This window comes from Mandrillus leucophaeus, unplaced genomic scaffold (assembly GCF_000951045.1).
Source record: "Mandrillus leucophaeus isolate KB7577 unplaced genomic scaffold, Mleu.le_1.0 Scaffold519, whole genome shotgun sequence".
Classification (NCBI taxonomy): Eukaryota; Metazoa; Chordata; class Mammalia; order Primates; family Cercopithecidae; genus Mandrillus; species Mandrillus leucophaeus.
The window spans coordinates 1,376,290-1,400,704 of record NW_012105575.1 but is presented as its reverse complement, the minus strand read 5'-3'; the positions used below and the strand labels follow the sequence as shown (position 1 = coordinate 1,400,704).

General features: G+C 34.3%; 1 protein-coding gene across 1 annotated transcript in view; it reads right to left on the bottom strand.

The window, feature by feature from the left end:
- The window catches only part of ROBO1 (roundabout, axon guidance receptor, homolog 1 (Drosophila)), a 1,186,609-nt gene that overhangs the window by 523,399 nt on the left and 638,795 nt on the right, over nucleotides 1–24,415 (bottom strand). The window contains exon 3 of the mRNA XM_011996534.1: nucleotides 65–148. Coding sequence (XP_011851924.1) covers nucleotides 65–148 — 84 coding nt within the window. The remainder of the gene's footprint in view (nucleotides 1–64; nucleotides 149–24,415) is intronic.

Below are 24,415 nucleotides of genomic sequence, written 5' to 3'. Positions count from 1 at the left end.
GTTGATGACTGATGGAGGTGGAGGCATTTTAGGAGGAAGTTAGTATTTGGGAAAGAGACACTACCTGTGTAGCCCAGCGAATTGTCATCGTTCTCAGAGGTGGGGATCGGCGTCCCGTTGTCCTTCCCCCTCTCTAGATCTTCAGGGTCTGTCGGAAACAACACCAGAGCTGCTGATGGGGTCACAGTAGTAACAGTAGTTGCCATTTCGATCACAGCATGTCCAGACACAAGTAAATCCACATGTGACAGAAACACACACAAGGACAACACACAGCACACTTCATCCTTGCCCCTCCTGCGGTACACTAAGCCCTGCGAAGGTCTCAGCATCATGGTTTACAGTTTCCACTTTTTCTCCTTAATTTCCCTAATTCTCTGCTCTGCCTGCACCTTTGCTGCACTTCAAAGCTGACGCAGGGCTCGGACTGCCCTCTGCGAGGCCGCCAGCACGGACTGAGAGAGCATATGGAGGAGGGAGAGGCAGGGTGGCTGAATGCTAGCATTGCTAATTTTCTACCTTATTGTTAATCAAAGCTATTGACTGTGATCACTCCCCATCATCGCTTCATCTCCTGGCAATTACAGACTCCAGAGACTGTACCTCATATGAGGCAGGGAGGATGTGGGGAAAAATAGGTCTTGTCAAATAAGAAGGAGGATGATACAAATGTCATACTTTTTTTTTTCTGAGAAACACGGAAGAAAGCAGCATCACGTCTTTCAGAAGGCAACAATCTCTCGTCTTTAAGGACTGATACAAATTTACTGCAATGAGTACATGACTCAAACACATGTAACTTTGGATATTTTGGTTTGGATATTTTAAAACATCCCAAATTGTTTGAGATTCTATATCATGATCATCCGTATAAGTATTTTCATTCAGCTATGCTTATTTTTCTCAAGTAAAAAAATGCATTTTTTTCTGTTTTTCTTAAATTGCACATTAATTTTCCTACGCAGAATTTTAGAGGGGAGGCTAGGCACAACACTCCAGTTTCCACATCCAGAGTCGGAGTAGCAGAGTAGCAGTAGATGTGTGTATAGAAGCTCAGTGACACCACTAAATTTCCCTGGTGCGCAATCACTCTACCTGTCATCTGTATGTGAGATAACTGTGAGCGGTGTTCATAGGCCTGCTGCTGAGAAGCAGACAGAGACACAATACAAACCGAGAGTGTCCCTCCTAAATCAAATAAGGTAGAGCCATAGGTCATTCAAGTTCTGATGTTCTGCAGGCTTTAAAGAGAATCACCTTGAACATTCTCTACAGAGGAAGGATTTCCTGTTCCGAGCAGGGAAGAAGCGCAGATGTTTACTCGGGGAACAGTGTGTCACTTCTGGATGAGCCAGTGGGAACATGCAGGTAATGCCCTCCTGAAACATCACGGAGGTCATTAATTTTGCGTCTCCACTAGCTTGGTCGACATATTTTGTCTTAGACGCAGCTATTCAGGGATGATTTAGAAATTCTTCAAAAGGAATAAAAAGACTAAGATAAGTCCACTTGGTTTTTTTCATGCAGCATATTTATCCCCACTAATCTCCCTGCTTTCCCTCCTCCTTCCCACAAGTATCACATAATTATAATAACCTGATGTGGCTAAAACAAAAAAAAAAAGTTCAGATCTGTGCAGACAAAAGACAAAAGATATTCATTCTCACTTTATTCGTCCTTGCCTCTCTAGTGATGGCTGCTGACATTTTACCCTTAAAATAGATGCTGCAAGTGATAAGGCAGAAAGTGTCCACTTTACCTTTTCGGCCTGTGAACTTATTACATGCACATGTTGTTTAGGTCAAACTTCCAGGTCACATCAATGAGAAAGAATGGGGAGCAGGCATTTTTGTGTGTTTTGAGGCAGTGTTCAGAATGTTCTGTCACAAGTCATCTAGCTCATGCAGACTATCCAAATATAAGAGGTTGTTGTAGGAAGATCATCAGAAATTGCTTGGTCAAATGCATGAAACAGCTTTTAAGAAAACCACCCTGCTTACCCACAATCTTGTTTTAAATGATAGAATGTGTTTAGAATCACTTTAATTTTATGAATTATTTTTTTAGTAACACAATGCAGACTTTTAAGGGAAGTTACTACTTTTAATTTACACACAATCAGTTATTTAATGTGGACCCACACATTTCTAATCACTCTGTTAAAGATACAGTACAATATCATCCAAACCCACTACATAAATTAAATCAGTGCGTCTACACAATATTACAAGACTTTTGGGATGAGGTTTGTGTAGCTTTGTTATTGAATTCTTCCTGAAAATGGGGATATTATTATGAAAACAACAGAGATGAGGAAGATAAGTTTACTGTCATTTGAAATGAGATACCTAAATCATATAAAATAGATTTTCCCACCTGCATGTAACCTATCTTAAGTGGCTTATAAATTTGCTTCTCTGTTCCTACTCATCACGTTTCTGGCCCCTTCTTAAGCTCAGGAAGGAATAGATTTTTGCATTAATCAATGAATCTTAACATATCTCTACCTTGTTCTGCCTTTAATTAATGGTATGCCAGACCTAAAGGAAACAAAAGGTGCTATTTTTAGCTGCTTTGCTAATTTTTTTCTTTCTTCTCCTTCCTGTCAAAATATAACAATAACACGAAATAGCCATTGACTCACTGCAAGAGAGCCGGAGGACTAATTTAAGGCCAGTCCAAAAGACATTTACTTAAATTTTCGGTTAAATAGCATTGATTATGCGAGCTATGGACTAGAAGCTAGCGAGGAAGAGACTATTGTGTGTTCACCATATCTAAAGGAGGTCTTCTCATATCCCAGCTCTGAATTTAGGGCTACCCATGCCTGAATTGAAATAGGTTCAGCTGCAATTGGTAAAAGCTGCCATCCCATCTAGAAACACACTGGCATCAGAGGTGCTGGGTTTTATGTGTCTGTCACTCCCATTATAATCTAAATTCCTGAGGGTCAGGTATTCTGTCTGCTTCTCATTTGTATACCTACCCACTTTACATTGAATCCAAGTTAATAAATACATTAGTAAAGAGATGGTAACCAAGAATGCAAATCTTACTGAAGTGATAGGTGCTCGATCTGAAACAACTGAAAATGATGTGAATTGTATTTTCTGCAGCAGTATTATATGCAGAGCGGGGATAAAAAGCTTGCTATAAATAAACTCCTATGCTGTTGTACCTCCTATATCCTCAAATTCATACAAACAAATAAGGCATCTTTCAATGTAAAAAGGAAGTCTTGAATCATAACATCATAGTCATTCACGGTTGGAAATGGGTCAGAGGGACTTCCATAACAAGCTTTGATGAGATGTATGCGTTCCTGTGAATTTTGTGGCCATTGGGCCTTCACTGCTTTTCAGGGTGATCAATTCCAATTTTAGAATTAAGTCCTGTTTTTTAAATTTGTTTTTAAAAAATCTGTCTTCTAGATTTTCTATCCATTGACTCCAAGTCTGGAGGAATGTACACTAATGCCTCAGCCATGACAGCTTGTTTCCCTCCCCATACTCCTTAAATAGTCGTGTTTCACACAGCTCCAGATTTCATCCTGTTCTTTTCAACATGCTGTCTGTAGATATCTTCATCCGGGCTCAAGGCTTCGATTATTTTTCATAACATATGTAACTTGTACATTTCTCAACTGGATGCTCTACCAACAACCAAATTTTATTTCCATTGGTGATTCAACTTCATGTAAATTCCAAGAAACCTCACACCTTTTCTCACTCAACACTACACTCATCATCTTGTCTTCAACCTACTTCTTTGCTGTAGTCCCTACCTATGTTACATATTTTACATAAATATTAAAATATTTTTAGTATTTTACAATTCAGTAAAAAGTTAGCACCTGGGGTTAAAACTGAACTCTGACCTATAGGCTTATTTTTTATAAATATTTTGCTAAGTGATTTTATATGTTTTTGTGTAGGGGTTGCATGCCATATTTAAACTTACAATATATAAGGTTATATGTATGTATATATGTACATATACATATATATACACACACACATACAAGTATATACATATACACAAACAATATAAGAGTGAACCGTCTTAAAACAGTCTTTCATATATATAATAACAGCAGCAACTATATATACACACACACACATGCATATACACACACACACAGTGTATGAGTGGACCATCTTAAAAGAGTCTTTCATGTATCTAACAACAGCAACAACTATAAAAGGAAATAAGCACCTATATCTTCCTTTACAATATAAATTATGTCTTTAGGGAAGCTTTGCCTTTAAATATAGCAATTCATTAAATGTTTGGGTCTTTAAACATTAATTATTTTTTAATTGACAAATTTAAATTAAGTACAACATGATGTTTTGAGATATGTATGTATACATTTTAGAATGGCTTAATACAGCTAACTAACATATACATTACCTTATGCACCCATGATTTTTTGTAGTGAGAACACTTAAAACTGAGTGTCTTAAAGATGGTCAAGACTACAATACATTGTTATTAAATATAGTCATCATGTTGTACAATGGGTATCTTGAACTTATTCCTCCTAACTGAAATTTTATGTCCTTTGGCCAGCATCTCTCCAAACCCCTACATCTATTAAGTGAAAAATGGTTGGAAGACAGCATATTTTACAGTGCCAAAGTATCACCCCAGAGGGTATTTGCTAACTTGGAAGTAAAAAATACACTTTGATAATTGATAGATCAGACAGTCATATCTGTAATTCAGTAATCAAACTTACTATCACCAATAGCAGGCAATTAAGAGTGAGAAGACCATTCTATAATATAGTATACAATATCAGCTATGAAGCCTTTCTGAAAAAAAAATTGTTGATTGTTCAATGAAGACTTAAGATCCAGCTTAAAGTTTCCAGAAAAAATGACGTACTTAGTTTTTAGATACACATGTGGAATAATTAAGGCATGAGATATCATATCTCTAACTCACACTCAAATGGTTGAATAAAAACTACCTTGGGTGAAAGAGATATGGAAAATATGACGTAACATTACCAATCATTCAATCTTTTTTTTTTTTTTTTGAGACAGAGTTTCACTCTTCTTGCCCAAGCTAGAGTGCAATGGCGTGACCTCAGCTCACTGCAACCTCCGCCTCCCGGTTCAAGCAATTCTCCTGCCTCAGTCTCCTGAGTAGCTGGGATTACAGGCATGCAGCACCATGCCCGGCTAATTTTGTATTTTCAGTAGAGAGGGGGTTTCTTCATGTTGGTCACGCTGTTATTGAACTCCAGACCTCAGGTGATCCACCCGCCTTGGCTTCCCAAAGTGCTGGGATTACATGCATGAGCCACCGCACTTGGCCCAATCACTCAGTCTTTTATGAAAAACATTTAAAAAGTTTAAAGGATGGTGGATGAAAATTTAATGATCTAAAGTCTTCTCTATAATATGCAGCAGACAATCATGCAATGGCATTTCTCTTTCACTAGCGGTATTAAAATAGGTAATATTAGTTTTGTAGTACAAAGACTCATATTTGCAGTAGCATTCAATCCATAGTTATTTACATTGTTTATTATCCCATGGTAGCCAGTGTTATATTGGGGAAATGTAGAGGCCTAAGAGAAAAGCCTGTTGGTTTAAATTCAGAATTTTATTTATGTATTTTTAATTTTTAAGTTGGGTTTGTAATCACAGCTCAAAACATTAGGGTTTTCAAGCTTCTTTCCTTCTGTCACACTCAGTTATGTATAATAAAAACATAAAACATAAAAAGCTTCTTCCTTTTGCCCTACTTACTATAACTTGTCAAACTAGTTTCTTTATAGATTTGCATTATCACAGGGCAGAGCTTTGGCATTAATTGACATTTTAAAGATGACCATTAATAAAAGATTAGGGAAAAGCAAATGAATATAAACTACTATCAATATGAGAATTGTGTTCTACAAATTGGATCAATTCTCATTGATTCTTTCCTACTAATCAAGAGGAATGCATGGAAGGGATACTTTAAATGGAGTACTGAGAACATTTAATTAGAAACCTAGGCAATGAATTATAAAATCAAATACAAAAAAAACCCCTATATTTGTGAAGCTTTAAATTTGAATCAAAGTTCTACAACATCAAATTTAATTTAAATTCGAACTTCTGTTTTAATCATGTATAGCCCAAATAATTGTTGAATGTACTTTATTATCTGTCCCATTTTTTTGAACTGAGAATAAGGGGAGAAATATAAATTATGTTATAGACAGTGAGAGGGAAAAAAATCAGTAGGTGCTTTTAGGTGGTGTCTCCTTAAAAATATTTAGTGAGTGATGCAAACAAAGAAATATATTTACAATAGCTGAAGAAATCTATGTACTGTAGAACATTAGATATAACATGTCTGAAGTTAAAAAATTACCACTAAATATTGAATAAATTATTTTTAAAGCAGCAATGTGAGAACAGAAAACAATGTGTTACAACCATCTCCAATTTTGCTGGTATAAGCAAAATCAAGGTTGTTTCTTTATGTTTCTTTCAAAGATAGAAGAACCATGATTACAATGATCCAAGTGGATAATACTTGCTAGATATTGTGTTTTGATAAAATAAACAAAACATTAACCTTGATGTAAAATCTGTTTTCAAATAAATTTTTTAGTGACTGGATAGTTCTTTCAAAATTTGAAAACTTTGTCTTCCAATAGTTTTGAGAAAAGAAAAAATGTTAGAGTAGTTTATTATTTGGATAAGCTCAAATAATCTTAATGGAGAGTAGGTAATTTTATCCTGTGGCCTGACATGTCAGGACGGTACTAAATAAAAATTTTTTAAAAAAATTCATACAATGATCTCAAAATACATGTTACTGCTTTTTTCTCATTTTCTGGTGTAGGTGGTTAGATAACTGAATGAATCAAATGTGAAGTAAAGAAAGTAAAACCTGCACTGATTATGATCACAAGTAATGTTCATATAATGCTTTAGTCTATTTAATAGAACACACCATTTTAAATGCATATATGTGTTCTCATGTAATGCTGACAATTCGATCATGATCCTAGCCATCATCGTCATGATTCTCATCAGTATTTCCGTTTTCAAGATACTGAAACCGAATCTCAGAGTTCTTTTGCTTCTGTCATGCAACTAGTAAATAGTGGATCTGAAATTTGATTTCACATGATTTCCGACTCCAAAGCACTCCACTTTTCACTACACACCATGACCTCCATTTACTCATCAATCTAACTGTGGGAACTAGATGGCATTTCAATAGCATACAAACAATGGGACACCAGGTTAGTGATTCTTTTCTAGTCACTGAACAATAAGATTGGATAATTTCACAAGTCCATTTCTGAGGTCCAGTGAGCATATCACGAGAACTTCTTCATGTTCCCTTTTACAGACAGAATAAAATAAAGTATTTAATAAGGTAGTCAGTTGTGTTGAAGCAAGAAATACACAATAAAAGATTAAAATGGGGTTCCAAAGCATAAGGCTTTGCCCACAATGTTTCAAAGTATATTGATTTTGGGGATCAAACTACTGACTGAAATCAAGATACATTGAGTTTTTTTTGACAATTATTTCTTTAACAACATAGGCACATCTTTTGGTGTAAGTTTAAGGGTGACTAAGACAGGGTCATGTCTTATTCATCTTCCTACGCCTAGCCCTAACACAGTGCTTAAGAACAGAGTAGACAATCAATACATTTTTTGTTGAATGACTAGATGAAACACTGGACCATAGTTTTGCTGGAGTCAAGAGTTTAAGATGGAAGTAACTTTTCTCAATGAATGAACATGAATTAATTCCTTATTTGGGATGTTGTCATATACTTATCTACCAAAAATATTATAATCACCATAAATCGAACTCAGAACTAGAGTATGGTAAATTACTATTTCTGATAGAATAACATATTCCTTCCTCTCTCTCCCCTGTAAATGTAATGTATACATTTGGAAACAGAATCTTATTTAACTTAATTCAGGTAAGGGTCTTACTGGTAAGAGTTTTTTTTTTTCTTGTTAAAGGGGATGATTAGCAAACTGGATATAAAATGCAATAAATTGTGGTAGTACTAAAAACTGAAAAAAAATTATAGTATGAATAAACAAGGAAGGTTTTTAAATATTGCCAGGTAGATGAATTATATTTAAGTTTTACAAATTCCCTCTGATTTTAGGAACTTCTAATATAGATATATAGATATAGTTATAAATATAAATATAGATACATTCTGATTTGAATGAATGGACTGCATTTTTCTGAGAGGCTCCTCTTGAAACTAAAGTGATATGATAACAAGTTGGAATTAATATTTCATTTGCTTATATTACATTTTGTTTTTGAATCTCCAGAAGTGTTACAATTCTGAAAAAAATGGTAGAGTAACTATACAAAAATTGTCAAATACAATTTGGTTTAAGCTAATTTGGGGTACATCTAGCTACACCAGACTGATGAAATTTGAGTAAATAAAAGGCACCTAGTACATATTGAGGCAAGAACATCAATAACAGATATATATATATATTTGTCTGCTTTATATATGTGTATATATAAAACAATTCTATTAACATAAAATAGACTAGTGCAATATTAGGAAGGCAGATTCATTAATGGATAAGCCTGTGACTCAGAAGAATATAAATGCCACAGAAGAAGCTATTAATTCATTTTAATTCAACTTAATTTGACTAAACAAGATAGAGTGCCTCCTGTATGGAAATCATTCTATTGATGGAGAAATGATCATAATTTACAAACCATTTGTTTCCAGACCTCTCCTAGTGGAAACACTCACAAAGTGGAGCTCTTAAAGTAATCGGGGAAATTATGCTTCAGTGTGACACAACATGTTTTTCTTGATGTCTGAATGTTTGGTTTAAGAAGGTCGTGGAGGTTATCATAGAAATAATGTGATGACTACCCCTTTATAGCATTAAAAACTGAGCCAATTGTCCGGTTGAGGTCTGCATTTATTCAAAATCCTCAAATCCAATCCTCAATAATATCTGATGTGACCCATACCTTGCTGGGTTGGAATTTAATCTGCAGAGATTTGCTGCCTTGAACTTTACTGTAAGAGTTAATTTCCGGTCCATTTTACTAATACTTCTGGCTCTCTCTGTCTGTTGACTTCTTTTGTCATTTTCTCCACCCACTTTGCCCTGGTATTCAAAGGCGTTTCTTTTATTGTGCTTAGCATCTGCTACTGTTCCACTCCCTTCCAGTCAAAGCAAAGTAACTGCAACACAGGCTAATTAAATGGTGCTTGAAGTTAGTTAACAGGTGGTGTCCCAGCTGCCCTTATAGTATGAGCAAATACATCCCACAGTTTCAGGCACAGAAATGGCATAAAAGCTATCCCTAAATTAATGGAGTACTCTTTTTATAGCATTAAAATGATGGATGGGGAATCAGGAAGAAATAGAATCCCTTTTGTAGATGTAGCTACCTGGGTTTGAGGTACGGTGATCACATCTGAGATCTGAAGTAAAAACTGAAATCTCCTTATCCTTTACTCAGTGCTCTTTTATCATCATAGTATATGTAAATTTATTGCCACTTCCCTTAAGTATGTTAATAATCCATGTTCATAATCACTGCTACTGCTTACTGTGTAGAATGATATTCAAGTAAGATTCACATGTTTTGTTAAAGTCAGACAAAATATCCAATTATTTACTTGACATTTTGGAATCACTACAGCTAAATATATGTTATCATTTATTTAGATAATCAATATAGTGTAATGTTTAGGAGCCACTAGCTAACCCTGTGACTTTGGGCAAGTTACTTTATTTATTTATATATTATCTATTGATTGACCTCAGTTTCTTCATCTACAAAATGTAAAATAATGTTATCTATTTCACAGGAGTGTTGTAAGCATTAAATAAGCAATTATTTATAAAATCTTATGATAACCCTGTATACTCAGTAAGAAGTTAGTAAAAGTTTGCTATTATTATAATTCAAATTACAAGTCAATTTAAATGGATCATTTACATTTCTTAACAAGCAAAATCCTACATATTTGCCTCCTGTAATGAGAAAACACACACGCTGTCTCTATTTAATTTGCTAGTTGAGAATTTATATAAGAGAAAAAGTGAATACCGTATCAGTTAAAATTCAAGAGAAAAGTGAATTTTGAAAATGTCATTTTTGTCTAACTGTGTTTCTTCACATCTCCACCCCATTGCATTTCCTCAGCACTCATTTCCATGGAACACCCCACTGAATCATTCAGGAAGTATTTCCACACAGACAGACAGCATGTCATCCTTATGGCAGACTACTTGAACTGCAGAACTTAGTTTGCCTAATTGCCTGGTTGCTTTGTGCTGATAAAGATGAATTCACTGAATTTTATTTCTTAAGAAAAATAAAACACACTTGATATTGAAATTACCCTGCAGATTTCTTCACTGTTTGGATGAAACACTTTTTTTCCTCACCCAGTGATATTTCAACATCTGCCCAACTTCTTTTACTGCCTCCTCTAGAGAGATAGAAACTATGCTTGATGCATTGGAGGGTGGTGGGGGACATCTGAAGCATCTGCAGTTTGGCCCCAGATCACGTGACAGCTGTGATGCCTCCCCACCTGCCCTCCCTCATGTGTCCTGTGTTTTGTGGCTGCCATCCATCTGTGACCATTAAGGGCACCTCTAAGGCTGCATTCACTCAACTGCTAAAGGGACAAATTTCCTCTGTAGTCTCTTCATTGTCTGCCTCTTCTAACCACAGTCACGGTTTTGCACTCTTCATTCTAATTGTGCTTTTGATTATTGGGGTCATTTTATTCCTTCTGGTTTCCTAAAGGTCACAGGGATTAGCTGTGTCCAGTCGAGGACCAGAGAGAGCAGTTGAGGCTTACCCCCCATTCATCCATTTCCATTGATTTCCTCTCAGTGTGAGAGTGGCAATGGTGGTTGCTGTTTTTTTTTTTTTCTTCTCTCTAACTCTCATTTGATTGCACGTTGTACCCTCCCCCACTTCGCCTTAGAGGGAGGCTGTTTGTAGCAATGGTTATGGCATAAGGGATTTCACTGCAGCAAATTCACACAGGTAGGGCACTGGTGACCAAATAAACATGCACTTGATTCTTCTTCCCTTTACTATTTCAGTTTACTTGGCTCACAGACTTTGGACATTTCTATTTTATAACATAAAGCTGAATTTTAAAATGACACTCCCGTTTCTTGCTAATTCAGTCTAATTGATTACACACATATTACATATATATTATTTATTATAATCATACATACTACATACAACGTGTTTTTAATTTTGTTTTTCTCATGTATTACTTGTTTTTACCCTGCGGATTCTCAGGCTGGTATTTGTGTTTTTTCACGGGGATATCTGCCAGTCTTTATTCTCACAAGGAATTTTACAGTGAGATGATATGTTTCACTTACAAATACTTTTCCCAAAAGAGACATTCTTATCGTAAATTAATGGAAATTTGTGAAACTTAAGAAAATAAAATAGCTATTTTTAAGAAATGTGTTTATTTGTGTGCATGCAGAAGGAGTGAGGATTATGAACAACAAACACACAAAATAACCCCAAATACCTTAAAAGATATTAGGCTATTTATGTATTTATTCATATTCAAGTGATAGTGGGGACAGTTTATTATGTAAAAGTATTTTCTGGGCGCCCATGTGTTTGGCCGATGAAGTCTATTCATTACTGGTGGTCAACAGTATAAGACACAGCAGGAGGCAGTCCTCAGTAAATTTCCCTTCTTCTGGGAGTCAAGTGAGATGTGCCTGAAGTTGCTGAGATTATCAGAAGGAAGAAGATTTGAAGATATTGCACCAAGAATTGCTTCCTTCTGCACCCTCTGCTTTATAATTCATAATACGCTTAATCATATTCTATGTAGTATATGCTCATCTGTAGATTCAGTAGTCTCTGCACATGCTTAGAGTGGACACAGCCTAGGTGAGTAGCAAATAGAAGGCTGTTTGTTCTAATGATGCAGCGCCTGTGTGAATACATTGATTAGCACACGTGTGGGAAATGGATGAAAAGTTTACTATAGTAACGAATACTCTTGCCATTGGCCTCTGGTTTCCACTTTTAAAGAGAGGTCAGAAGTTTTAAAGCATTCCCATTTTCCTGCAAAATGGGAACGGAAACTGAAGTTTATAGGTGGGGAATAAAAATCTGCTGAGTTCTATATATTGACAGAATTATGATAACCATGTATGAATATTTTAAGGAAATACTACAGAAATCATAAATAAATACTTGCAACTCTTGTTGATGGAGAAGATTCACAAAAACAAGTCTCTGTAATCTGTAATCTGCAACATTTGGCATTTGAAAATGCCTTACATCTTCAACATAAACCTTAAAACTGTCATGTGGGAGTCAGAAATGGCCATAAGATTGACAGTATTTTTAACAAATGAATGGTGAGAGTTGCACTAGTAGTAATTGGTATAAATAAATCAAACACCTAAGAGTGTGTTCCTCTTCTCTTAGATTACCTGGGATAAGACTAAACTATTTGTTAATGTTAATGTTAAAACTTTATTTTTGGAATGGCTATTTGAGTGCTTAAATATGATTCTAAAAATAACCCGACAGCCTAACACCTGGTAACTAAATTTGCCAAAAAATATAAATCTTCCATTGCTGGTAAAACTGCTTGCTTACCTATGATTCTGTAGCTTCTAGGTAAAACATTCTCTCTAATTATACATCATTATGGCAAAAACATATAGGTATAAAACATGATAGTGAATGAGACAACACAGCAAATAAAAAATGTGCTAAAGTAGTTACCCAATGCAGGGAGTTGACTGGTCATTATAAACATGACAACAGCACATTTTATTTCGCAAGATAATAAAGATACTGTTGTCAAACTTTGCATCACTCACATGTGTATTTAATTGACTATGCCATTAAGCGTTCTGCTATATATTCTACTTTCAAATATACTATATGCATAATGAAATTTATCCTAAACCTTACTGTAAAAACTTTTCAAATTTTAAGATAATAGCAGGTTCATATGCATAATACAGGAATATCTATTATACATTTTACTTCGTTTCCTCCAGTGGTAACATCTTGCAAAACTATACAACAATATCACAAACAGGATATTAACACTGATAATAGTGAGATAAAAGGTCTTTCCACCGTTAAATGGGCCATTCATGCTTCCCTTTTATGACCCCACACACTTTCCTCCCCCTCAACCCCTTCCTATACTCTGACAACTACTAATCTATTCTTCATATCCATATTTTTGAGAATGTTCTATAAATGAAATCATACAATATGTGACTTCTTTGAGAATGACTTTTTTTCCCCACTCAGCTTAATTCTCCAAAGATTTTCCCAGGTTTTTGAGTGATTCAAGAGTTCATTCCTTTTTCTTGCTCTGGCAATGTAGAGTTCCGTGATACGGATGTACTAGAGTTTATTTAGCTATTGACCTGTTGAGGAAATTTGCGTAGTTTCCAGTTTTGCCTATTACAAATAAAGCTGCTACAAATATGTACAGTTTTAGTATTAAATATACATTTTCACTTCTCTGAGATAAATGCCAAGGGCATTTGGTAACTGATATTTAGTATTTAAAAGAACTGCCAAAATTGTTTTCCAGAGTGTCTCACAATCAGCCAATCAGATTTTAAAAGTCACACGTATTTTCACATGAAAGAATGTCTCTGGGACATTAGGATTAGGTTAAAGTTAAACCTCTGAGAGTATTTTCCTTTTCTTCCTCTTTTTCCCTTGCTTCCTTTCTCCCCTACTGTCTACTCCCTTCTGCTTTTTTCCCCTTTCCCCTTCTCTCCTTTCCTTCTTCCAAATCTTTCTTTTCTTCCTTCCTTTTAAAAAAATTCTTCTTTTCTTTTATTCATATGTGCATAGGAAATTTTGATAGATGGAATGGAGTATGTGAACCTAATCTGAGATCAAGAGGAATGAAGAATACTAGAGCTTCATAGGTCATTTAGAAATACTGAAATTAGTTTTACAGGCTTTTAAATATTTAATAATGTCATCTGATTCTCCTTATATTAAAAAGAAAAATATATAGTTGATATTACAAACAAAGAAAATGCAGAATCACCTTTATGATTCCCTTTTTCCACTAATGGTAGCAAACTAAAAGCCAAAAATAATAATCATTCAAGTATATGAGATCCACCATACGGAAATCTGTTATGTTGCCACTATGAATAGCAATGTATCTTCTTAGAGAAAAAATAATATTTTGTAGGTTATCATGCAGTGCAGAATAAAGTGTGTTTTGGACTATATAATCGCAACTAAAGGATGTACGTTTTACTCTAATGTACAACTATAAAGACCTAGACAAAATGGCCTACATAAAATTGTTCTACAAAAAAGATTAGTGCTTTTGTACATCCTATTTTTATATACCTTAAAATCTTTTATATCATTTCACAACAAATGGTCAAGTTGGTTTGGTTTGTCATTATGAAGCTATACCTACCAGTTGTTGATATCCTCTAAAAAATAAATTGATAAAATATATAGATAAATTTACATTTACAAGGAGAATAATAAAACCTCAGGTAATTTACTATAAACACTATAAAACTATAAATATCACAGTAATAGGTAGTCTTCAAAAATAGATAAAAATCATTTATAATCTCAAATTTGTAGATTTATAGAATCTGGAATCAATGAGAGATGAAAGAACATTTCTGATGCCAGAAACACACACACCCACCCACACACACACACACACACACACACACACACACACACAACACTCATCCTATTTTAAAAATTTTATTATTTAATTTTTAAATGTGAAAACTGTGAAGAACATAGAATTACTTACCATACTAAAGGTGGTCATTTGAAATAAATATAATTACTATACTTGAAAATCTTGTCATAAGACTTTGTAACAAACCTTATGGAAGCTAAAAAATTGATTATGAAGCTACCACTGTAAAAGATGATATAAGGAAAAAAAATGTTGCCCGACTGACCTGATCAATTTCTGTGAAAGAGACTGAAAGACTATTGATGCGGGTCAGACAGTGGATTGTCCTGAATTTAAACCATAACCTTTTATTCAATAAACTCTGACAGCTGGGGAGATAAAGTTCAGGTCACACCGGCATTATTTCCTTCACAGCTTGATAAAATAAAAAACAGCACAGTAAAATAACATGAAATTAAATAAAATGATCATCTTTATAGTGTTCTTTGAGTGCAATAGATGGTGACTGAGATAAAGCTATGTGGATAATTCTGCTGTAGATGATGTGATTAGAGATTACTTAATTGGTAGAAACAATAGTTGGTGTGCTGGGCTCAACCTCTTAAACCTTTCAGAATACTTCAAGTGGGTAACTTCATATTAAAGATAAAGAAAGCAAAAAAAAGTCTACTTAAATCTACTTAAATTGCTTGAGAAATTTTCATAGGTTATTTCTATTTATAAAATAATGGACATTTATTTCAAATACCAATGAAAATGTCTGCTTTAAAAGCAATCCTAAATGTACAAAGGCAATTATGTCACAGAGCAATTATGTCACCCCCACTTCTGAGGTTCACCTGTCATCACTCACCGTTCAAAGGGGGACTATGAATGGATGTTTAGGGCATCAGAGTAATTTCTCTGGGAATAAAGATGTAGAAGAATATACCACCAAAAACTTTTAGGAAAAGAAATGGTCTGTAAAAATAGAGCCCATCAATTCTATCGGCTATATTGATTCTTTTGTCATTTTTGTGAACATAACTACAGAAACATATGTTTATTATACTTTTGTAGAGCTAAATATAGTGTGACAGATATAGGATCATAGAATATCTCTCTCTTTAATGTATATGTATATATATACACATGCATGTCTGTGCATGTATATATACATACATATGCATATATCCTGGACTTGTGTGAAGTATGCAGCTATCTTATCTGCAGTAAATAATATTTTAACATTTATTTTTCATTGTTACCATTTTTGCATTGCTATTTGGGACTGTGAAGAATTAAATGTATGCTACTTTACAGAACTAAAATCAAAATTAAAGACATAGAAATTTGAAGAGTGCTGAAAGAAAAAAGGACATAGGACAACATCGAAGAAAATGCTCAGTATCCAGTATCTAGAAAAATTAACATCAATCTTAGTTGAATCTGATTATTTAATAGGAGAAAAAGCAAGTGGCCAGTTTTCTTGAATGTAGGGAAAATTTAGGTTATCTAAGCAGAAGGAAATGGTGAAAATATCTTTCTAATAGTTGCTTTAGTTATATATTGTCAGAGTGTAATGGATATTTCTAAAAGGTAGGAAGAAATAATGAAATTGGTTTTAGAAAGAAATGTAAATAAGTATTAATATATCCATGGAAAACAGTGTAAAAACATCTCTGATCAAAACTAGATAGTTGCATAGTATAAATGTTCTGAATTTTCTTTTCAAATAGGAAGTAAAGGTAGTAATGGAAAATTTTGATTTAAATTCTAATTTTATACCACCTGTCCAGTAGCAACCTAAAATGAATATAGTCAACGCAATTGGTTCAAGCATGGTTTAAAGGTTGATTTTACTCTATCTTGAATTTCCAGTTGTGCCTTCCTGAGGGATAGTTTGCCAATCATGAAATTCAGAAGGTACTTTCTGTTTGACAAAAGCCAAGAAACATGGCCTACAAAACTGGCCACTTTTTCATTAAAAAGAAACATAAGAACACTGAGCAGGTGAGTTTTCTTTTTAGTAAATGAATCATTTCAAGAGATCAAAGAGGCCGAAAATGAGATACCCAATATGTAGGCGACGTTCCCGAGTCTACGATATTCCTTCCACAGCTGTTGTCCCAGGCTGAAATTAGTTGCTTAGAATTTGAGTTAAATAATCCCATCTTTCAAATGACTTTAGGAAATTGGGTGTTAGGGAGACCAGCCAGCACCATTCTGTTAAGTGGTCCTTGAACAGAAAAGTACTTTCCTTTGAATAGGAGAAAAAGTTTGATCACATTTAAGCTAATCTATCATTTATTATACTCAGTGGGTGAGACAGTTAATGACTCTATTGATTTCTTTTGGTGCTTAGTTTCATAAACAGCATTTAACCAATGTGAAACTGAATATGGAATTTGTTTTACATTTGTTATTGATGCACTTAAATTTTTTTATTTACACTAATACATATTGGTTTTAATAGAGAATTTCAAAACAGCTATAAATAAAACTAGATTTTAATTCTCAGATTTTTTTGTTGTTGTAACTTCAGGTATTTTTCCACGCCTGCTTATAGTTAGCTTCAGAGCTCCTGTTACTTTTACTAGGAAGGAAAAATAACATTGAAACTTTGCCAACAATGTTGGTCACAGACATTTCGGAAATAGCTTTTTTTTTCTTTCCTCCTTCTCTTTTCTTATCTGCCTCTGTCATATCCCCACTGTTCATTTATGTAGGCCACAATAATTATTCTTTGATTCCTCCCTCTTCTTTGAGAGTCACATGGGCCATTCCTAGAAGACTATCTGTCTTTGTACAAAAAGACAAATGAAGAAATAGAAGCACAATAGGCACACAAGCGCTGCAAATGTGTTCAAACAGTACCACGATGGTAAACGGGATTCACAGTAAGAATGAGAAGAAAGACTGAAAGACTACATACAGAATGAATATTATAAAAAATAACCATTTAAAAATTAAAGGAGCTGGGAGAGGTGATGTGCGTCTCAGATACTCAGGAGGCTGATGGGTCTCCTGAGCCTAGAGTTCGAGGCCAGCCTAGGACAGAGCTCTTAAAAAAATTTAAATGAAAGAAATACTAGCAATAAGATATAAGCCTGGGAACAGGAGCAAGGTCTAAAATAGCATGACATGGGAAGAACAAAGCAAAACCAAATGATTTAGTCCCTATTTGTCTATGACAAATAGACAAAGACAATTTCTGAGTTGAGTTCAATAGTCTATTTTGAGTGGAAACATTCATGTAAGGTCTAATGGGTTAGACCCATATATGATCGTAAAGTAAGTTGTTAAATTCTGAAGCTGTCTGAAATCATCATTAAATTTAAAAAGCTTAAGAATTCAAATGATACCTCAAAATCAATTCTTGACATTCATACTCATTCCTAACAAGGATTCACTGAAATACTGAATTCCTAATATATTGTCTAATAAGAATGGTTAATTAGATTAGCTATATATTGTTGATGTGATCAATAATTAAAATTTAGACATAGCATAAACATAATTTTAGAATGCAGGTGCTCAGAACGGCAAACTCTAAGATGTGTTCGGGCTATGAAGTGCTGGATGGTCACATACTGGCTCCAAGTGAGTCACTGTTTCCCAGCAATTGGGACTTACCACTTATTGGAACACAACAAATGTTCTCAACAATCTGTTCCCAGTTCCATACTTGTGCTGACACATTGGTAGCCTCAATGTTGAGAGTATTTACACGAAAATCAGTAAACATTATAAATCAGGGCCTTTGCCTCAGAGAACCAGTTGTTAACTACTTACCAGCATACTTCTGCCTTCAGATAATTATACCATTAAGTTTATTACAAATTGTCGATTTAAACTACTCAGTGAGAATCTAAGCAAACTAGTTAACAGTTTCCTTAATTTTCCAATATACTAAGTAAGGCTCAAAGAGCATTTTTAAATTTGGTATTTGCATAGTAGCCTTTTAGTGTTGTTATTATGTGGTTTTAATTGAGCATTTTATATGATTTTATTTTCTGTCCTTAATATCAGTTTGACTTAATTTTGTTTTTTAAAACATTTTAGTGATTGTGCTAGAGTTTGCAACATACATTTGCAACTAATTCAAGTTCACTTTCAAATAACATGGTACCATTTTATAATACTGAAAGTACCGTATATTGAAGGTACAAGTATAATGATGAAATATTTCTGATTCCTCCTTCCCATCACTCTATCATTATTGTCATTCACTTTATTTATATATAAAAATATATAAGCATATATATAGATCGACTATAGATTAATTTCTCTTATATGTAAACACACATAATCAAATAAACTATTGTTATCATTTTGAACAAACTGCTATATGTTTATCAATTAAGAATTAAGACAAATAAATTTTATATTTACCTTCACTTAATTATAAAGGAAGCACGGAGGTGCTTCCTTTTGTACCTATTTATCTCAAACTGAAAATTAAACGTTATATATATATATATGATGTACAACATGATGTTTTAAACATGCATATATTGTGAAATGGCTAAATCAGGCTAATTTACATATGCATTATCTTAGATATTTATTTGTGGTGAGAATACATAAAATTACACTTTTTCAATCTAGATCTGAGTTTCTGATCTACATCATTTTCCTTCTCTCTAAAGAAATTCTTTTAACAATTTCTTGCAAGACAGGTCTGCTGACAACACAATTCCTCAATTCCTGTCTGTCTGGAAATGTCGTTATTTCTCCTTCACTTCGTAAGGATAATTTTGCAGAATACAGAATTCTAATTTGGTAGGTAAGATGTCTTTTTCTCTAGCTTCTTTCAATATTTTTCCTTTAGTTCTAAATTTTGAACAAATCATTTCTATTTATAGTTGTTTTTTTTTTTTGCATTTATCCTGCTTGATGTTCCTTGAACTTCCCATATCTGTGGTTTGATGACTGGCATTAACTGGGGGAAGATTCTCAGTCATTATTTCTTCAAACATTGCTTCTGTTCCTTTCGCTCCTTCTCCTGGCATTCCCATTTCACAAATGTTACACTTTCGTAGTTGTCCCATAGTTCTTAGATTTTTTTAAATTTTTTTCAGGATCTTTTCTCTTTGTTTTTTATTTTGAAAAATTCTGTTGTCATATTCTCAAACCAAGAAATTATTTCCTTATTCATGTTCATCTACTGATGAGTCCATCAAAAACATTCTTCATTTCTGTTACAATGTTTTTGACCTCTAACATTTTTCTTTTTGATACTTTCTTAGAATTTCTCTCTCTCTGCTTATGTCATCTGTCTACTTTTGCATGTTGTGTGCTTTTTCTATGACAGCCCATAGTGTATTAATCATAGCTGTTTTATATTCCTGGTCTAATAATTCCACATCCTAGCAATATGTGACTCTGGTTCTGATGCTTATTCAGTCTCTTCGAACTGTTTTTATTTTTTCATCTTTCCGTGTGTTTTTTGTTGAAAACGGATATAATGTATGAAGTGAGAGGGACTCAGGTAAGTCGGTCTCAGTGGTTTGGTGGTAAGGTGTGTGAGAAGGGGAGGCATTCTGTACTCCTATAATTAGGTCTCAGTGTTTTAGTGAGCCTGTGCCCCGGGACCGTGAACTTCACCAGTACTTCTCAATCTTTTTAATCTTTTTCAACCCTTAATTGAGCCAGAAGGAGGTATTTCAAAGACAATATTATGGCAGATAGGAAATGAACATATTCTCATATTTAATATTCAATAAATAATGATTGTAAGTTATAAAATTTAATTTCTATCTTTACTACAAAAGGATATTCTTAGAGCATTTAGACAATTCAACATATAGGCCCCCAAATTCATGTTTAAACATTAAAAATTCCTAAGACTTTTAAATAAGATAAAAAGTAAAGTATAAATATTTGCATTATATTTCGGAAAGAGCTACAGGTTTACACGTAAATATTTGCTATATGCATTTTGATGCATAATGTCTCAAGTTTACATGTCCATAAAAGGGTATCTTGACTTCCATGCCTACCACCAATACACATACATACAAAATCTCACTAAAGAATTGAATCCTCTATCTTATCTTGTAAACCGAAAACTTGGGAGTCATCCTTAATTCCCTGCCCCAGCCCCTCTAATATGGTTTGGCTGTGTCCCCACGCAAATCTCACTGTGAATTGTAACAATCCCCATGTGGCAAGGGCAGGGCCACGTGGAGATAACTGAATCATGGGGGCAGTTTCTCCATACTGTTCACATGGTAATGAATAAGTCTCAGAGATCTGATGGTTTTATAAATGGGAGTTCCCCTGCACAAGCTCTCTCTCAACTGCCACCACGTAAGACATGATTTTGCTCCTCCTTGCCTTCTACCATGATTGCGAGGCCTCTACAGTCATGTGGAACTGGGAGTCAATTAAACCTCTTTCCCTATAAATTACCCAGTCTCAGGTATGTCTTTATTAGCAGCATGAGAATGGACTAATACATACATGCCAAATCTCACTAAAGAATACCATCCTCTACTTCATCTTGCAAACCAAAAATTTAGGAGTCATCCTCGATTCCCTGTCCCAACGTCTCCTTTCTGCATTTCACACATCCATTCAATCATCAAGTATTCTTGGCTCAGCCATCAAAATATACCACTACTTCTCTTCCTGCCACTATCTGTCACTTCTTAATCACCCCTCATCTCTCACCTGGACCATGTCAATAGCCCTCTAACCAGTCTCCCAGCCTCTATGTTCCTCTTTCTATACTCTGTCCTCCAGAGAACAAACAGAGTGATTTCTATTTTGCTTCAAAATAGAAATTGGACTTAGTTTTCTGCTTATAACTTTAAATGACTTTCCATTATATTGAGAATAAAACGAAAATTTCTTCTTCTGGCCGGCAACATCGTTCACACCTTTGTCTTGCACTACAATTTGGGTCAGTTTCCCCTTTGATCACTGCACTGAAATGCTGGTCTTTCTCTTCAAATTATAGATCAAGCTCATCCTCGTCTCTGCAAATAGCATTCTCTTTTGTCTGGAACTCCTCACTCCTGTCTCTGCTGAACTGGCTCCTGCTCATCTTTAGGTCTCAACAAAAATGTCACTACACCACAAAGTTCCTCCCTAACACGGGTATCTGATTCCATCTAATGACGACAGCTTTGGTCCCTGAGTAATTTTACTGACATTTTCTTTTTTAATCTAGCACATTCCAAAATCTGAACTCACGTTGTACATTGATATGAATACCTATCAAGTGTTGTCTCCTTTTACTCGAATATAAACTTCGTAAGAACAAGGCTTGTATACGTCGTCATTAAAATAATTCCTATTGTCTAGGGCAGTGTTAAGTGTACTATTCAATAAATGTTCAATAAATATGTTTAATGATGTAGAAGTATGTTACATGTGCAACAAATAAACAAGTAGCACAAATATACCTTGAAACAGAAATAGTGTAGATGTTTACGTTTAAGGTGATCTTTTCATATAAAAAAGCTTCTATTATCCAGAAGATAATGTTTCTCATAAGTTGTTTCCTCCATATCAGGAAATGGAGTGAATGAGAAAGAAAACAGATAGAAAGAAAGAGAAAAAAGAATGTGGAGGTAGAGTGGGGTAAAGAGAAAAGACTAAGGAGGTACAAGAATATGTGCATTGACCCTTCACTGCATTTCTACTGTAAGACAAAGAAAGCGTGCCCTCATTTTTAATTGAATTGTTCAAAGAAGGAAAATAACACTGCTTTAAGTATCTGCCAAATCCTAGGAAAATCGTGTTTATTATATGCATATTGTGTAATAATCACTCATTCGTTAATGTAACGAATATTTATTGTACTTCTATTACAGGGTCAAATCACAAAAACGAATAATATGATCTTTAGCCTGATGAAGCTGACAGTCAAATGGGAGGAATCTGACAAGAAACGGAAATAATAGAAAAATAGAATAACTGCAAACTGTACCAGAAGCAAACAAGACACTTACACCATCATGCAACAAGGGATCCATTTGGAGGGGCAGTGTCAGGAAATACAGGGTTTTCTGAGATGGTCATATTTAAGCTGAAATATGAGGAATTAAGAAACAGCTATCTGAATATTTCAGCAGAAGACAAGGCATGTTCAAATGTCCTGAGTTGGAAAAGTCTTTGGCGTTTTCAAAGACATTAAAACAAAAACAATAGCCCATTTTGAAAAGTGAATGACGTTCAAATCTGGCAACTGGCAAAGGTCAAATGATGTAGAACATCATAGGCAATGGAGGACATTCCATTACACAATCCAACTTATATTTTAAAAATACTACATTGACTGTTGTGTGGAGGATGGCATGTGTGCGTTGAGGGTGAGCGAGTGGTAGTAGCGATGGACATTTTGAAATGCACATTTAAAAATTTTGGAAGGCAAAAGTTTAGGAAGAAATGTAATTCAAGCTAAAGACTTCCACATAGAAGAACCACACTGCACCAAGTAACTGATGCGCAGTCACTTGCACCTATTTTTATCAGAGAGCAGAGGATTGGGTCTCCACTAATAAAAGCTTCAACAATAGCAACAAAACCAAGGACAGTTAATTTTATTTAGTGCTAATTTTGAGTATCACAGTAAGTTGAATGCAAGCTCTATGTTCCAAGCAATTTAAAAATTGAAATTAAAAGAATCTTCCAATTACTTCACAGAGGTTAACGTACCTAAGGATCCACAGATAATAATCAGCAAAGCTTTGAGTTCAAACCGTGTTCTCTGAATCCAGAGCTCATATTCTTATCAAGATTAGAGAAGGAATATTGTATCTGAATCCAGAGCTCATATTCTCACCAAGATTAGAGAAGGAATATTGTGTCTGAATCCAGAGCTCATATTCTTACCCTTTCTGAATCCAGAGCTCATATTCTCACCAAGATTAGAGAAGGAATATTGTTATGTTATCTGAATCCAGAGCTCATATTCTTACCCTCTCTGAATACAGAGCTCATATTCTTACCAAGATTAGAGAAGGAATATTGTTATGTTATAGTTAACATGTTGGTCTGAAAGCTTATTATAGAAAACAGTAAAAGGAATAATAATTTGAGAAAGTAAATTCAGCTCCCCCTCTACAAATATATTTGTCTGCTTAATAGTACTGTGATTTATTTCTAAAGCTCTTTACATATTTATTTATTTGAATATATATTAAATAATAAATTATATATAATATAAATATTGTTTATATGTAATACAAATAATACATTACTCAGATATAGTGAACTAGGTTTTAACATATATCATTACATTTTATCCTTAAAAATATTCCATGTGGTATGCATGACAATTGCTGTTTCATCCATTTTACTCCTTAAGAAGTGGTCTCATTGAACTAAGTGATGTATTCAAGGATATAATCAAGTATCTGCTTCGTAGAGAGGCTGTTGCTAAAGACCCACTCTTGGTAGCACCCACTAGTCATTCTTTATTTTACTTTCTGCACAGTATTTGTCACTATCTGAAATTATCTTGACTTTAACAGTTTCTTTCTCTACTTCCCTCATTAAAATTTAAGGACAATGAGATAGACACTTTAATCGTCTTGTCATCTAGCATCTAAAACCTGCCCACACATAATGGGTTCAGAGTAAACATTTGTTGAGTGAATACTGCTTTAAAACATGTAATATTAATAAAAATGACAAACCCAAGATGACAATTAAAGTCTTTATAATCTTGGTGAATGCTCATTCCATCACACGATACCATCAT